A 16,472-nucleotide genomic window follows, 5' to 3' on the forward strand; every position below is an offset into this window, starting at 1 on the left:
GGGACTTGATCATCTCGATAAACTTGTAAACATTTTGCGTTGCTGTCTGTGTGCTCAGCGCTGTGCCTCCATGCCCAAAACAAGAACAGTGCGTGCGTAGAGAGAGAGAGAGTTTGGATGAGCATTTTTCTTTTGGGCTTTTCTCACTTTATAGAGTATGTAGTTGTAAGTTGATTAGCGGTATACTGTGGTTACTTTGCGCCAAAAACCGTGCCAGCCAACCCGCCACTTGATGCGTATGCAAATAAAACAGCAGATTTGCGCCTGGTTTGCTGGGACCAGATTACATAAATGACCATATTTCTTACGTCATCATTGAGAGCTAGTCATACATATACACACCATGTACTCTGGTCCCAGCAAATCAGGCACAATTTGCTATTTTATTTGACTGATTATGTATATAGTATACGTATGACTAGCTCTAAATGATGACGTAAGACATACGTATCCATATACATACACTATAGAGTATGTAGTTGTAAGTTGATTAGCGGTATACTGTGGTTACTTTGCACCAAAAACCGTGCCAGCCGACCCGCCACTTGATGCGTATGCGAATAAAACAGCAAATTTGTGCCTGGTTTGCTGGGACCAGATTACATAAATGACCATATATGTCTTACGTCATCATTTAGAGCTAGTCATACATATACACACCATGTACTCTGGACCCAGCAAATCAGGCACAATTTGCTATTTTATTTTACTGATTATGTATATAGTATACGTATGACTAGCTCTAAATGATGACGTAAGACATATGGTCATTTATGTAATCTGGTCCCAGAAAACCAGGCACAAATCTGCTGTTTTATTCGCATACGCATCAAGTGGCGGGTCGGCTGGCACGGTGCACACAGACCGGGCGAAATTATTACTTGTGCGCTCTGCTTGCGCAAGTAATAATTAAGTAAGCCCCATGATGAATTACTATATAGCAGCAATAGCTAAATCGCCATAGCAACTCATATACAGTAGTGATACAGCAACATATCACCATAGCAACAATAACAATTCAGGCCAAGAGTGAACAGTAACAAAATAAGTCAAATATTATAAATACCTCTCTGATCTCATCAAACCCCATTTCCGCACCCGCTCCCTCAGGTCAAGCATTGCCAACCAACTAGAACCCCACAAGTCCAACAAGCGAACTTGGGGTGACAGGGCCTTCACTCAGAGCTGCCCCCACCTTCGAAACGTTCAAAAGCAGACTCAAAACCCACCTTTTCAGACTTGCTTTCCCTACACCCTACCGCCTACTTTGTTTGTTTACCTTTTCCCTTAGTTTCTAGTTTTTAACTAGTTTATTTTTCTAATAAATTTGTTTTTTATTCTTTTTGTCCTGTAAAGCGACTTTGAGTACCTTGAAAAGCATTATATAAATCATATGTATTATGTATAACGCACTATTAACTAGTTAACTCACAATCCTTTTAATGGCACAATTTTTTTTAATGCGCGATTAACGCACTGTGAAGTTTGACAGAATGGTTGAGAGACGCATGCATGTGAATGCAGGCAGTCAGTGAGCCCCGCCTCTCTCCCCCTCTCTCTCTCTCCCAGTGAGTCTACACAATTAGAAAACTTAGAAAAAATGTTATTTTGATCAACATGGCCTGTTATCTCTCGTAATGGTATACCATTGGCCAACATCAATACAGTTCTTTAGTTTGGGTCTGGAAGGCTAAATCTCATGAAATGGTGGTCCGTGGCTCAAATGCAGAATAAATAATGGGCCTTGATATGAACAATCTTGAAAACCACTGATTTAAGGTATATTTAGAACGTATACAAAATATGCGATTAATTTGCGATTAATCACAGTTAACTATGGACAATCATGCGATTAATCGAGTTAAATATTTTAATCGATTGACAGCCCTAATTATTATCATTACAAATACAGTATATCTTTTTTATCATTTAAAAAATATCCAACATCTTACTGCATGCTCTTGAACATACATAATATTTGGATGATATGCAATACATTGTGATTATGAAGCAAGGGTTCACTGTATGTTCCCTCAACCTTAGCCCAAACTCTAACCATAAAGATAACCCCAACCTCAACCGTAACCCTAAAGTCATAGAACAAAGGGCTGAGGGGACGCAGAGCTGGCTCTTACCAAAACATTCAAAAGGCAATGCTGTAAATCTTTTTGACAGATTTCCTCAGTAGTAGTACAAAATGTACATGTATGGACATTATTGCGCATGCATGTTAAACTTCTGCGGTTAACCACATTTCCTTTTGCAAAAAAAAAAGAAAAAAAGGGCATATGCAAGTGAAACAGGAAAGCTGCTACACAGGAAACTAGCAAGCCCACATAAGTTTAAACATGAACTAAACACACAACCCTATACTCGCATTGCCAAATGATACTAACTTACCACACAGTCCTGCGACCGTGCATCCATCACCATCTTTCTTTGCATATGGCATGCAAACCTCAATGAAAAATGTGGTTTATCAAGGCCTTCAGCATCATATGTAAGTTGTGTTTCTTAGGAAGTTGCTCTTTGTAACAATTTTATAATCTTTTTGTGATTAATGTAAAAAAAAAAAAAAAAAAGATCACTGACACTTAAATTAATTTAAACATTTATATGCTAACATTTGAACAGTGATTTATTTTTCAGGTATTAGTGACCTACGTATAATGCCCATCTCTTTAGTCATAAAAAGGAACTTGCACTTGTATTGTACTACTCTACTGTACACCAACTCTGAATTCTGTTCCCTTTTTTTTCAACAGTGTTGGCTGCTCTTTGTACAGCCCAGGATGCAAATGAAAATGGTACGGTCTGATTCTGTTAATTCTATTTTAAATAATCTTCTATAGGTGTATGTTGCGGATTGTAATGATTTTTAATAGCAGTTATTGAGACACACAATTCTCTGAGACATGCACAATTAAAACAGACAGGCACCCAAACAATAAACAAAGCATGCCATTTGTCATTACAATAATGACAAATGTTCAAATTTGCCAAATAGCAGATTATGTAACAGAGCTAAAGGTCAGAGTATCTGTTTAAATGGTTGTTGCTGTTAAACACACATGAACACAGACAATAAAGAGTAAAATAATGTATATAGTTATATAGTGTAGATTATACCAAAGGTATAATCAACAGCTTGTTGTATTGAAGGTTAGTATTGTTGTAGTACACAGGCATTAATCTCAGCACTGTAAGGGTGTTCATGAAGCCAGTAGTAGCCAACACAGATGTTGTTGAGACCATCTCTATGATTCACACTGTACTATTGCTATCTCTGTTCACGTCACAGTATCTTACACTAGTACACAGATGTTGTTGTAGGTTCATGATTTCATTATTTACCTGGTATCCTGCAGGTTAGTTTTTTTTTATATAGTCTACAGTTAAAATTACTTTTAAATCACTCTGGATAAGAACACCTGCCAAATGCCTAAATTGTAAATTGCAATTGAAATATATATGTGACAGTTAATACTGAAATGTGGGCTACTGTTGCTTCTTTTTTGTTTTTTTTACTAGAAAAAAATCAGCATGATCAAAAAACACATCCAACCACATTTTTACAATGAGAGGAACTAAAACAGAAGTGAGCTTCTGTTTAATTCCCCCCCCCCCCCTTTTTTGAGTGGCGCAACCACTCCAAGGAACAGCAATGTCCGTCCTAACCTTTGTGACTTATGTGACTATGTTTAGAGTACCAGTAGGGGCAAAAGTGGTGCTGTTGTGCCAGAAACAGAGAGAGAGAGATAGTGTTGCACTGTTGCCTGCTAATTACAGAGAGAGAGAGAGAGAGAGAGACAGAGAGACAGAGAGACAGAGAGAGAGAGGCAGGGGGAGAGGGGAGTTGCACCACTCAGTTCACACGGGTGTGATTATTTTAACCTTTTCTAGTTCTACGACATATAGTCAACCAAACAAAAACAATACAGCAGACTTATCCTTGGTTTTCTCTTAAAGGGCAAATAACATGCATTTTAAAACTGCTTTTAATATTTCATAATCATATTGTCTATGTCCCTCAAAGTTATTTCTAATGGTTTGAGCCTCAATCACCACTCTGATATAACCAGGCCTTGTCATTTATTTCTGGACTTTGAAAGCAGTTTTAGCTGCAGTACCACAATGTCCTGAGGTGGTGGGGGTGCTGATATGCAGATTATTTAATATTTGAGTCATTATAATACTGATGCTAGATAAAACCAGGCTTGTTTCCATTCCATGCCAGCTTGGAAAATCAACAATGGTGAACATTGTAAACAAGTGGAAATGCAAATTTGGAACTGAAGACTGAAGAAGAGGAGGAATTATACAAAGTAGGGTGACATTGATGACATCACGATGAGGCCAAAATCAGTCGAGCTGTTCCTGAGAGCAATTTCCATTAAAACACCCATATGACATGAAAGCCTGATTGTTCAAAATTGGTTATTTGTGGGGATAGAAAACACACATGGGAGCCCCAGAAACCCAAAAGAAATTGAAAAAGTTGAATTTTATGTTATAGGTCCTTTAATGTGGCCTGGTTAACCACTCTTTCTTGAAACAGCAGAAACCATGCAGGCTAGCTTGACCTTGAAGAGACGGCAATTGATTTTTGGAATTTGGAATTTGATTACATTACAAGAGACTGAAACCGTTGTTCAGCCTAACATATAAATGTTGCATGACCCTTTTGATAAGGGACATAGGCCTATTCTATTTTATAAACAGTAAGGCACATAGAGCCTTTACTGTTCCTAATATATGTTAACGACATAACATCAGCTTGTGACTGCAACTTGTTCCTGTTCGCAGATGACTCAGCACTGCTGGTCTCGGACAGGAACAAGCTGCAGGTTGAAAATGCTCTGAGTTCGGTAGAATCTGCACCGGGCTCGCTGATAACCAACTATCTCTACACATGGGAAGAACTGAATCCATTCTCTTTGGTTCAAATAGTAATCTCAGAAAGGCTGATGACTTATTGATTAGAGTGGGTGACAATATTATCACACGAAAAGATGAAATTACCTACCTAGTGATAAAATGGCCACCAATGTAATAAAAAAAAGTCAACCAAAAAACAAGATTCCTATACAGGATCTCCTCACTGGTCAACAAAAACACCTTGAAGACCCTAACAGGAGCCCTCGTACAAGGTTTCTTCCACTATGCATGCACCTCCTGGTACCACAGCACCTCAAAAGCCCTTCAAACTATAGGCTCCAGACTTCCCAAAAGAAACTGGTCAGGCTACTACTTGGCCTCACTCCCCGAACCCACCTCACCCCTGCCCACTTTGACAGGCTGGAATGGCTTAGGGTTGACGACAGAGTACAGCATCTTGCAATGTGTCTGGTCCACAAGATTCGATACACCACCAAGATACCCATGTACCTGTCTAAATACTTCCTTAATGTCAATGAAGTCCGCACCCACAACACCAGAGGGAGTTCAGCAAACCATGTGCAACCCAGATTCGGCACAAACAAGGGACTAAATTCATTTTGCTCCTATGCCACCAAAATGTGGAACGCCCTACCAACAGTCATTAAGACATGCAAATCCCTTGACTCCTTCAAAACTGCCCTCAAAGGGCACCTACGGATGGCTGCAATTCGAAACTGGCCCCTGTAAAATCTGAATCCCCCACCCACCCCTTTTCCACCTCACTGTATATGTTTCTTTTCCCCTTTTACCTCCTCTATGATGATTTCCTGTTTTGACTACATAGTTGTGTATATTCGTACATCTCTAATTGTTTTGATGAATTGAAAATTCATCAAAAGTGTAATGCTTTATGGTGTCGTCCACTCACAGTTAACAGTTGTATTGAGTTGTACTTGAAATGTACTGTAATTCTGCAAACTGTCAATCAATCAATCAATCAATCAATATAATATAATCTTTAATTTATCAGTTAAAGTTATTTTAGATAGATGCGGTTTTCTGGTTTTATCAGCTTCACATTTAGCCCTAGCTGGTTCCTCCCAGTCTCGACATAGGTTCCTCTTACTGGCTTTCCAATGCATGAACATTGAAGTACTGTGTTTGCTGTGATCTAACCCTTGTCCCCTCTGTATACCATCAATTTCCCCAGCTACAACACTCTATGACCTTCCCATGACCACTCTGCCACCAATGTCCAGTGTAACTCCAGCTTTGTCTGTGGATCCCCCTGCTGCCCACATCTACCGTGGGGAGAGGGTTCATCTGAACTGTGATGCTACAGGCAATACTCCAGACTGGACATATGAGTGGTTCCATAACAACCAAGGAACACCTCTACATTCTGCTGAACCAACTTCAACCCGACATACCATTAACTCTGCTGCCCCTGCTGACGATGGAACATACCGCTGCCGAATCAAAAGAGGAGAGGAACTCTCTGCATTTAGCAATGATACATCATTGGCTGTCATTGGTGAGATGATAGCAACAATCATAACAATAATGAATGCAACACATTGTGAGCTTGTAGATTTGAAAACTTGAAACAAAACATTCTGATGATAATGAATACTTTTACTCTTACTTTTGGTACTAGTACATTTTGAAGCTAGTATACTTTTGTACTTTTACTCAAGTAAATGTTGAATTCCGGATATTTACTTGTAACGGAATATTTCTATATTGCAGTATTGATACTTTTACGTTGTAAAACATGTGAGTACTTTTTTCACCACCGAATTATTTTAAATCTTTATACTAATTTGATAAAATTGCAGACCCACCAACACCATCTCTGGAGGTACAGACCAAGTGGTTGGATGTGTTCCCTACCGAGAGAGTGGAGATGAGCTGTGAAGTTCAGGGGAGTTCTGACTGGGCTTTCACCTGGTACAGAGATGGAGAGAAAGTCAGTGATGGTTCGGGCGTGTCCCTGCATGCAGAGGGAAAGTCACTCACCATCCTCGCAGCCAGACAAACGCACAAAGGCCTCTACACGTGTAAAGGTTACCATAAAACCAGGAAAATCCATATGAAAACAAGAAACAAGAAGATCATCTCTGGACCCAGCAACTCTACTAATATCAGCGTTCATTGTGAGAAACCATATCTTGTAAATCTTGAAAATAATGTTTAATTGGTGCTTATTTCAACTGAATCTGATTATGAGACAGTAGTGTAATATCCATGCAGCAAAAGAGTTATTTCGATTTATTTATTGCTATTACGTATATTGCACAAGCAGTATAATCATACTTACTTGTGACACCACATAATGAACATCTATTTTCCATTTCAATTTTAGCCAAAAAGCCAAAACCCACGATGATTCAAGATCCAAGCATTGACCACATGCATGCTGGAAAGCCAGTGTCCTTTGCCTGTACAGTTGACAAATCCTCTGTCTGGGAGTATCTATGGTTCAAAGATGGAGAACCACTATCATCAGTCAATGGCAATACTTATAACATCAGCTCAGCTACTTCATCAGACAGTGGTACTTATAAGTGCATGGCCAAAAGAGGCACAGCAGCATTCAATACAGACTACAGCGAGGCTCGGACTCTACAAATATCTGGTGAGAAATGTTTCTATTCTAATATGTTATTTCTACCTTTGAATACTTCCATGTATCATATACATTGACACAATAATCTGGAGTATAGCGTTTCCTCTCACTATTTAGAAGGGTTACATATTGCTTAATTGAAACCGGAAACTGTAACTATGAATACAGAAAAGTCAACATGACTATTTTATTTTCAGATATACCTGTTCCAGCTCTGAAGCTAATGACTCCATGGTCAGATGTGTTTCCCACTGAGAGAGTGGAGATGAGCTGTGGGGTTCCAGACAGCTCTGACTGGACCTTCACCTGGTACAGAGATGGAGAGAAGCTCAATGAAGACTCCACTGTGTCTCTCGACTATGAAGGTTCTACTGTCACCGTCTCCCCTCCATCTACTGGAAAGTACTCCTGTAGAGGTCATCACAAGACCAAACCAATTGCTACTGGAGATAGCAAAGAATTTGGCCTAACAGTTTATGGTAAGTTGCTATACCATGGACCTTAAAAAAAAAGGTATGCTTGACTCTAGACTTACACAAAATGTCTGTTCTTCTCCATTTTTGATCAGCAAATAAGCCCCAGACCAGACTGGAACAAAACCCAAATTTGACAGAAATTTACATTGGAGAGCCCATTATATTCAGCTGTATGGTTGAACAGTCCTCTGGGTGGGAATACATCTGGTCCAGAGATGGAAAAGAGGTTCACACATCCAGCAGCAATACTTACTATACTATAAAATCTCCAAAACAATCTGACAGTGGGCAATACTGGTGTCGAGCCAGGCGAGGAAATGGTCAGTTCATCACAGAACACAGTGAAAAGACAAATCTGCATTTTTCTGGTAAGCACTTTATTTTTCATAACTCACCCAGCCCAAGAAGACACATTCATGTCAAACTCTTTAAGATTTTATGCAAATATTTACTGCAAACTTCCAGATCCGCCTAAGCCATCCCTGGAGGTACAGACCAAGTGGTTGGATGTGTTCCTCACTGAGAGAATGGAGATGAGCTGTGGAGTTCAGGGGAGTTCTGACTGGACATTTACCTGGTATAGAGATGGAGAGAGACTCAGTGGAGACTCAGCTGTGTCCCTGGGTGCAGAGGGAGTGTCACTCACCATCCTCTCAGCCACACAAACACATCAAGGTCTCTACACCTGTAAAAGTCACCATAAAACCAGGAACATCGGCTCTGGACCCAGCAACTCTGCTGACATCACCGTTCACCGTGAGTTTCTAATAATTATATTACATGTCAATTTATCTCAGCAAGATTGAGAAACATTCCATTAATTTGTGAATATTTGAATTGGCTTTGTTCTATTATATCATGATATGATATGAGACAGTACACTTTTGGTGTAATATCAGTGCAGCAAATGTAGTTATTTCTTACCTCTGACTTTAGTTCTAATCCTAACATATCAAGAAGAAAGATAGCACTTTACCTTAGTACTACTGACAGATTGTGTTTTTGCAGTCTGCTGTAAGACATTAGACATCATACTTTGTGTTAATAATGTAGTATTTGGTTAGGTCATACTACTGTGCATAACAAAAATGCACTTGTTTATTAGTGGGTTTTACCCACACTTTTATATTGAGCATTAGTGGTCAATACATGGTAATGTGACGGGTTGTTGCTGTACTTTCTGATTTAGAAAACAGACCCAAGTCAACATTAAGGAAGGATCCTCATCCTGGGTTTGATCAGATGTATGTTGGAGAGTCAGTGACCTTCAGATGTGAAGTTGACGTGTCCTCTGGCTGGGATTATCTGTGGTTCAAAGACGGAACACAACTCATCACTTCTGACTCCAGTAAATCCTACTACACCATCAGCTCTCCTGCTCCCTCTGATGGTGGAATGTATACATGCAAAGGGAAAAGAGGCAAACATGAATTCTTTGCAGAGGGGAGCAGTAACATTTCTCTTAATATAATTGGTAAGATTATTTTTTAAATATTAATTTTTTTAAATAACGCTGTTAATATATCTGTTTTAAGAACTATATAGGTGGTAGGCCTAAGTATGCAGTTAAATTATATTATGGAAAGGATGGGAGTTAAATCGTAGGACTTGCATAATAATGCCATGTTGTTGCTTATGCAGAAATCCGTGTTCCCTCTTTGGCACTGCAAACTCCATGGCTCGATGTGTTCCCTGCTGAGAGAGTGGAAATGCACTGCGGAGTTCAGGGAAGCTCTGATTGGACCTATACCTGGTACAGAGACGGACATGAACTCAGTACTGATCATATTAGTGTGTCCCCTGGAGCAGAGGGATCATCTCTCATCATTTCATCTGCTAAACATGAAGATGCTGGAACGTACACCTGTAGAGGACAACACAAAACCCGGCCTGTCAAAACTGAATCCAGCAACACACTCATTCTCTTCGTCCATGGTGCGTTTGTTTTGCTTGACTCGTTGATTTCTGATTACGATATTGCACTGCACAAGCGGTAACAGTACTTATTTCTGACACTACAAAATAAACATTTTCCTTTAAACATTTTAGCCAACAAGCCAAAACCCTCAATGACTCAATATCCAAGTGTTGAGAAGATGTACATTGGAGAGCCAGTGTCCTTTGGTTGTAAAGTTGATGTTTCCACTGGCTGGGAGTATCTATGGTACAAAGATGGAAGACCACTATCAAACAGCAGCAATAGTTACATCATCAGCTTAGCTACTTCATCAGACAGTGGTATTTATAAGTGCAAGGCCAAAAGAGGCACAGCAACATTCAATACAGACTACAGCGAGGATCAGGCTCTACAGATATCTGGTGAGCCAAAAAATAAGTAAATCTGATATTTCTCTCTTTGAATACCAGCATATCATTGTATTATACTCTGACACTATACTGTAATCTGATGACATGGACTCTCATAATAATTTAATAGTCTCGACAATGTTTAAATGAAACAGAAAAAATATGGGTACAGAAAAATCACAATCACCCGTTTCCTCTTAGCTGTCCCTGTTCCAACTCTGAAGCTAATGACTCCATGGTCAGACGTGTTTCCCTCTGAGACTGTGGAGTTGAGCTGTGGGGTTCCAGACAGCTCTGACTGGACCTATACATGGTACAGAAATACAGAGAGACTCATTGGAGGCTCAGCTGTGTCCCTGGGTGCAGAGGGAGTGTCACTCACCATCCTCTCAGCCACACAAACGCATCAAGGTCTCTACACCTGTAAAAGTCACCATAAAACCAGGAACATCGGCTCTGGACCCAGCAACTCTGCTAAAATCACTGTTCACCGTGAGTTTTTACCAGTTACGCATTAGCCAAATTGGAAATCATATATTTTATTATCTGATCAGATAAGAGACAGCACTTACTGTAATGCCAGTGCTATATCATCTAATATCAGTGCAGCAGAAGTAGTTATTACTTACATCTGTCATCGGTTAATGCTAACATATCAAGAGGGAAGATAGCAGTCAAATTATCTCGCTATTCCGCAATACAAAGTATGTTTTTGAAGTTTGCTCGACTCAGAGACCGAGTTTGTGATGATGGGTTGTTGCTGTACTTTCTGATTTAGAAAACAGACCCAAGTCAACATTAAGGAAGGATCCTCATCCTGGCTTTGATCAGGTGTATGTTGGAGAGTCAGTGACCTTCAGATGTGAAGTTGACGTGTCCTCTGGCTGGGACTATCTGTGGTTCAAAGATGGAACACAACTCATCACTTCTGACTCCAGTAAATCCTACTACACCATCAGCTCTCCTGCTCCCTCTGATGGTGGAATGTACACATGCAAGGGGAAAAGAAGCAAACATGAATTCTTTGCAGAGGAGAGCAGTAACATTTCTCTTAATATAATTGGTAAGATTATTTTTTAAATATTAAATAACGCTGTTAATATATCTGTTTTAAGAACTACTTTATATAGGTGGTAGGCCTAATTATAGGCCTATGCAGTTAAATTCTATTATGGAAAGGATGGGAGTTAAATCGTAGGACTTGCATAATAATGCCATGTTGTTGCCTATGCAGAAATACCTGTTCCATCTCTGGCACTGCAAACTCCATGGCTCGATGTGTTCCCTGCTGAGAGAGTGGAAATGCACTGCGGAGTTCAGGGAAGCTCTGATTGGACCTATACCTGGTACAGAGACGGACATGAACTCAGTACTGATCATATTAGTGTGTCCCCTGGAGCAGAGGGATCATCTCTCATCATTTCATCTGCTAAACATGAAGATGCTGGAACGTACACCTGTAGAGGAGAACACAAAACCCAGCGTGTCAAAACTGAATCCAACAACACACTCATTCTCTTTGTCCATGGTGAGCACAGTTTAGAAGTTTGTTTTGCTTGACTTGTTGATTTATGATTACTATATTGCACTGCACAAGCGGTAACAGTACTTATTTCTGACATAAACATTTTCCTTTAAATCTTTTAGCCAACAAGCCAAAACCCTCAATGACTCAATATCCAAGTGTTGAGAAGATGTACATTGGAGAGCCAGTGTCCTTTGGTTGTAAAGTTGATGTTTCCACTGGCTGGGAGTATCTATGGTACAAAGATGGAAGACCACTATCAAACAGCAGCAATAGTTACATCATCAGCTTAGCTACTTCATCAGACAGTGGTATTTATAAGTGCAAGGCCAAAAGAGGCACAGCAACATTCAATACAGACTACAGCGAGGATCAGGCTCTACAGATATCTGGTGAGCCATAAAATAAGTAAATCTGATATTTCTCTCTTTGAATACCAGCATATCATTGTATTATACTCTGACACTATACTGTAATCTGATGACATGGACTCTCATAATAATTTAATAGTCTCGACAATGTTTAAATGAAACAGCAAAAATATGGGTACAGAAAAATCACAATCACCCGTTTCCTCTTAGCTGTCCCTGTTCCAACTCTGAAGCTAATGACTCCATGGTCAGACGTGTTTCCCTCTGAGACTGTGGAGTTGAGCTGTGGGGTTCCAGACAGCTCTGACTGGACCTATACATGGTACAGAAATACAGAGAGACTCAGTGGAGGCTCAGCTGTGTCCCTGGGTGCAGAGGGAGTGTCACTCACCATCCTCTCAGCCACACAAACGCATCAAGGTCTCTACACCTGTAAAAGTCACCATAAAACCAGGAACATCGGCTCTGGACCCAGCAACTCTGCTAAAATCACTGTTCACCGTGAGTTTTTACCAGTTACGCATTAGCCAGATTGGAAATCATATATTTTATTATCTGATCAGATAAGAGACAGCACTTACTGTAACAATATGAATGTATGGGACGATATAAGAGCAGATCGGTCAGCACTAGAAATAGTTCTGGACATGTGCTCAAGATCTATGGTGAGATCTTTAATACACTATTGTTACCCCACTTCAGTGGATAATTTTACATTTCACTAAAGTCAAAGAGCTAGCTGGCCATTTTAGGAAAAAATAATAAAGGGGGAAATGTTTAAAGTCTTCTCCAATGTGAGCTTGTGAAGAGGAAACAAAATATCTCAACGTATCCATTTATACTGCATTCATTTCTAACACGCTCTTAATCTGGAGTGTGCAGTGTGATTTGTTATAACATATCATTTACATAATTTACCCTCAGATGAGAAGCCCAAACCTGTACTGACGCAGGTTCCAGAGTACCAAGTGATGCACACCGGAGACTCTGTGAACTTCAGCTGTGAAGTTAGGGTCTCCACTGGATGGGAGTATCAGTGGTACAAAGATAAATCCCAGCTGTTCACTCCTGGAAACAGTCATTACATCAGGTCTGCTGCTCAAACAAACAAGGGGGATTATCAATGCAAAGCTACAAGACATGGGACAAAAGGATTTCACACAGAATACTCAGAGGCCCGTAACCTTGACACTCAAGGTAAGTGTGCGTCAGTAACCTTCCTTCTTAAATGTGTCTGCAAGCATGCTGCTGTTCAACAGATTATTGACCCCAATTTCCTGCTGTGTCAGCAGAGCGTCCTAGGGCCGTCATGACCCTGTTAACTGGCTGGTCAGAAGTCTTCTCCACTGATAGCCTGTTGTTCAGATGTGAGGTGAAGGGAAGTCAAGACCAGTGGAACTACACATGGTAACTATGATCTATACAGTAGCCTATGTAGTTGTAGTATGTATAGCAGGGGTGACCATGCATTTTTTACTTGAGAGCTATATTCAATCTGACCAGCCACGAAACAAGAGCTACCCGCCAACAAATATATTATCCCATTGCTGAAAATATTTTAAATATGTACAAAAGGGGGCTTTTTATATATCGATTTTTATATTTAAATTATATATTTTTAGTGCCATTTCATGTGGTCTACCTGCACAGCCTTTGTTGCGAACGCAGTGAGCCACTTACTATGACAGCAAGGGCTGAATGTCTGTGTGTGTGTGTGTGTGTGTGTGTGTGTGTGTCACGCTGTTACACCACCGGCCCGCCACCAGAGGGCGCAGCTGTAGCACACACACACACACACACACACACACACACACACAGGGCGCAGCTGTAGCACACACACACACACACACACACACACACAACCACACACACACGAGCTGCGTTCGCTTCACGCGTTTGCGCGTCTTACTTGTGATCTACTGGTAGATCACAATCTACCTTATGGGCACCCCTGATGTATAGCATCATGCCCTATATTCTGTTTTAAAACTCTCCAAAACACCAACAATTCAGGTTCAGAGAAGCACACAGTCTGGGTCCCTCTGACACCCTCACAGTCACGCCCCAAGATGACCCTGCGAGCCAGTACACCTGCCAGGGTATCCGCTTTGGACGGCCCTCTCACTCCACCCACAGTGATGCTTTCAAGACCAAGAACCTCCGTGAGTAGAAAACCTAATAATGCACACTTTGTCGTAGAACTGTGGCCCACCATAACCAACTATGAATTTGACTTTCAGTTAAGACCAGAATCACGCAAAGAATGACTAATTGATTTTCTCCCCCTTTCTTTTTTTGTTTCTCTCTCCTCTCTTTATAGTTCTGAAGAGAAGGGTGCTTCTCTCCATCTCTGGCTGTCTCTTCTTTGGAATTCTCATTGTGTGTATCGGATGCATCGTTCTGAGACTAACCCGCAAGCCAGGTTTTGCTTCATCCTCCTCAGAATCCTTCAGTATAATGTTTTCATGTAAATTCAAGATATAGACATTTCTACAAACTCTGAATCTGGGAGTTAGAGGTCAAGGTCAAATTATCAGTTACTAACCAACATCCCTGTTTCCTTCTCTTACCAAACTCATGAGCCATGACTACAATTATTAAACGATGTACCTAAAATGCAACTTTAATCTAATAGCTAAACATAACCATTTATTTGTAGAAATGTATTTTCCTTCTGGTAATCCAGCCTAGGATGATTACTGTTTACATATTACAATTATAAGACGTTTTCAGGTAGAATCAGCTTGTGTTGGCTCTGACTGTATGTATAATGTATCATGTATAATGTATCATGGGTAATAATAAAGGAAAGGAAAGGAAAGGAAAGGAAAGGAATTGAAAGGAAAGGAAAGGAAAGGAAAGGAAAGGAAAGGAAAGGAAAGGAAAGGAAAGAAGGATGTGGTTAATTGACCATCAATGAAAGGAGTTACACAAAACCTAATCTGTCGTGAGGATACCTAAAAATAAAAATAAAGCTTTGTTCTTTGTGGCATTTTTTTGTAATATAGACAAGAATGCAGAAACGTCACAACATCCCAACCTTTTTCTCACCATGGCTGAGCTGAAGTCACGTGAGTATTCTATACTATTACTATATGTATGTATATAGCGTCTCTGTCGGGTGGAGATCTCATATCTCCAAAACGGTATAGTTTTGAGCGTTCAAATTCAAAAGCATCAAAAGAAGCAGATCGACAAGCTCGAGCTTGCAGATGTTCTACTTTTGATGCATTTATGTGATGCTGTAGTAGTGTGTTCAAGTAAGGGCATTCATTTATGAAAAAACACAAAAAGTAAAAAAAATATGAAGATTTCTCTCTCTCTCTCTCTCTAGATGCCCCTTGCCCATTGGATGACTATGACCGGGTCTCTGAGGTTGCTTTAGCTGCTGCAAATAAAGGTATATAAATACATTTCCTTTCAAATAATAGATGATAAATATGGTGAAATTGGTGACCTTACCTGACTGAAGGCCTCTTAGTTACTTGTTCGGTGAATTTGTGTGTGTGTGTGTGTGTGTGTGTGTGTGTGTGTGTGTGTGTGTGTGTGTGTGTGTGTGTGTGTGTGTGTGTGTGTGTGTGTGTGTGTGTGTGTGTGTGTGTGTGTGTGTGTGTGTGTGTGTGTGTGTGTGTGTGTGTGTGTGTGTGTGTGTGTGTGTGTGTGTGTGTGTGTGTGCGCGCGTGCGATTGTTCAACAATTTGACCTGCAGAGACAGATGACAACGATGACGACTTGTGCAGTGAATCGACAACGCTCCCCATATCTCCCCCAGAGGAGGACCAAGGTATTACAGCCATAGTATCTAGGCCTATGTTTGTTTTTTTATCAGGAGAGGCATCACTGATCCACAACTGCCTCCCTCTCTCTCTCTCTCTCTCTCTCTCTCTCTCTCTCTCTCTCTCTCTCTCTCTCTCTAGCTGTGCCACCTGAGAGTGTTGATACACCAGAGGTGGATAGACGGCTGATCTCATTCAAGCGCTGAGGATATATCTCACACACACACACACACACACACACACACACACACACACACACACACACACACACACACACACACACACACAGAAATAGTCTGGGGTGTTCTATATCTCACATTCTCACCCCTATATATATAGGGGTAATCATTTGAAAAGGAGTACATATCTTTCTAATACATTCACCTTTGTAATTTTAAGTATTTACCAATAAGACGCCCTGAGGGCGGGAAGCGACCTCGCCCTGCCGACGGCAGACATGCTCAGCGAGCGTTGGCACTTTGGTGGCTGTCGGGCACGGCAGCGCTA

At 40.5% G+C, this 16,472-nt stretch overlaps 1 protein-coding gene and 1 long non-coding RNA gene across 2 annotated transcripts; both read left to right on the forward strand.

Moving 5' to 3' along the window:
* Positions 1-2,213: 2,213 nt before the first annotated feature.
* LOC310861574 lies at positions 2,214-7,822 on the forward strand. The gene is made up of 4 exons (XR_014569496.1): positions 2,214-2,500; positions 2,766-2,807; positions 6,092-6,415; positions 7,708-7,822. It is a non-coding gene; the product is annotated as an uncharacterized lncRNA (long non-coding RNA).
* Positions 7,823-7,869: 47 nt separating this feature from the next.
* Positions 7,870-16,239, forward strand: LOC310861985 (obscurin-like; the record flags this gene model as incomplete). Its single annotated transcript, XM_083769720.1, has 16 exons — positions 7,870-7,912; positions 8,452-8,742; positions 9,176-9,460; positions 9,628-9,921; positions 10,036-10,305; positions 10,495-10,785; positions 11,072-11,356; positions 11,528-11,821; positions 13,114-13,386; positions 13,482-13,596; positions 14,203-14,351; positions 14,510-14,611; positions 15,198-15,260; positions 15,524-15,589; positions 15,899-15,973; positions 16,107-16,239. The coding sequence occupies 16 exons, from the start codon at positions 7,870-7,872 to the stop codon at positions 16,169-16,171; spliced, it is 2,961 nt and encodes a 986-aa protein (XP_083625846.1). The 3' UTR covers positions 16,172-16,239.
* Positions 16,240-16,472: the final 233 nt, after the last annotated feature.

This window comes from Protomyctophum parallelum, assembly GCF_964188405.1.
Source record: "Protomyctophum parallelum genome assembly, chromosome: 7".
In the NCBI taxonomy this organism is placed as follows: Eukaryota; Metazoa; Chordata; class Actinopteri; order Myctophiformes; family Myctophidae; genus Protomyctophum; species Protomyctophum parallelum.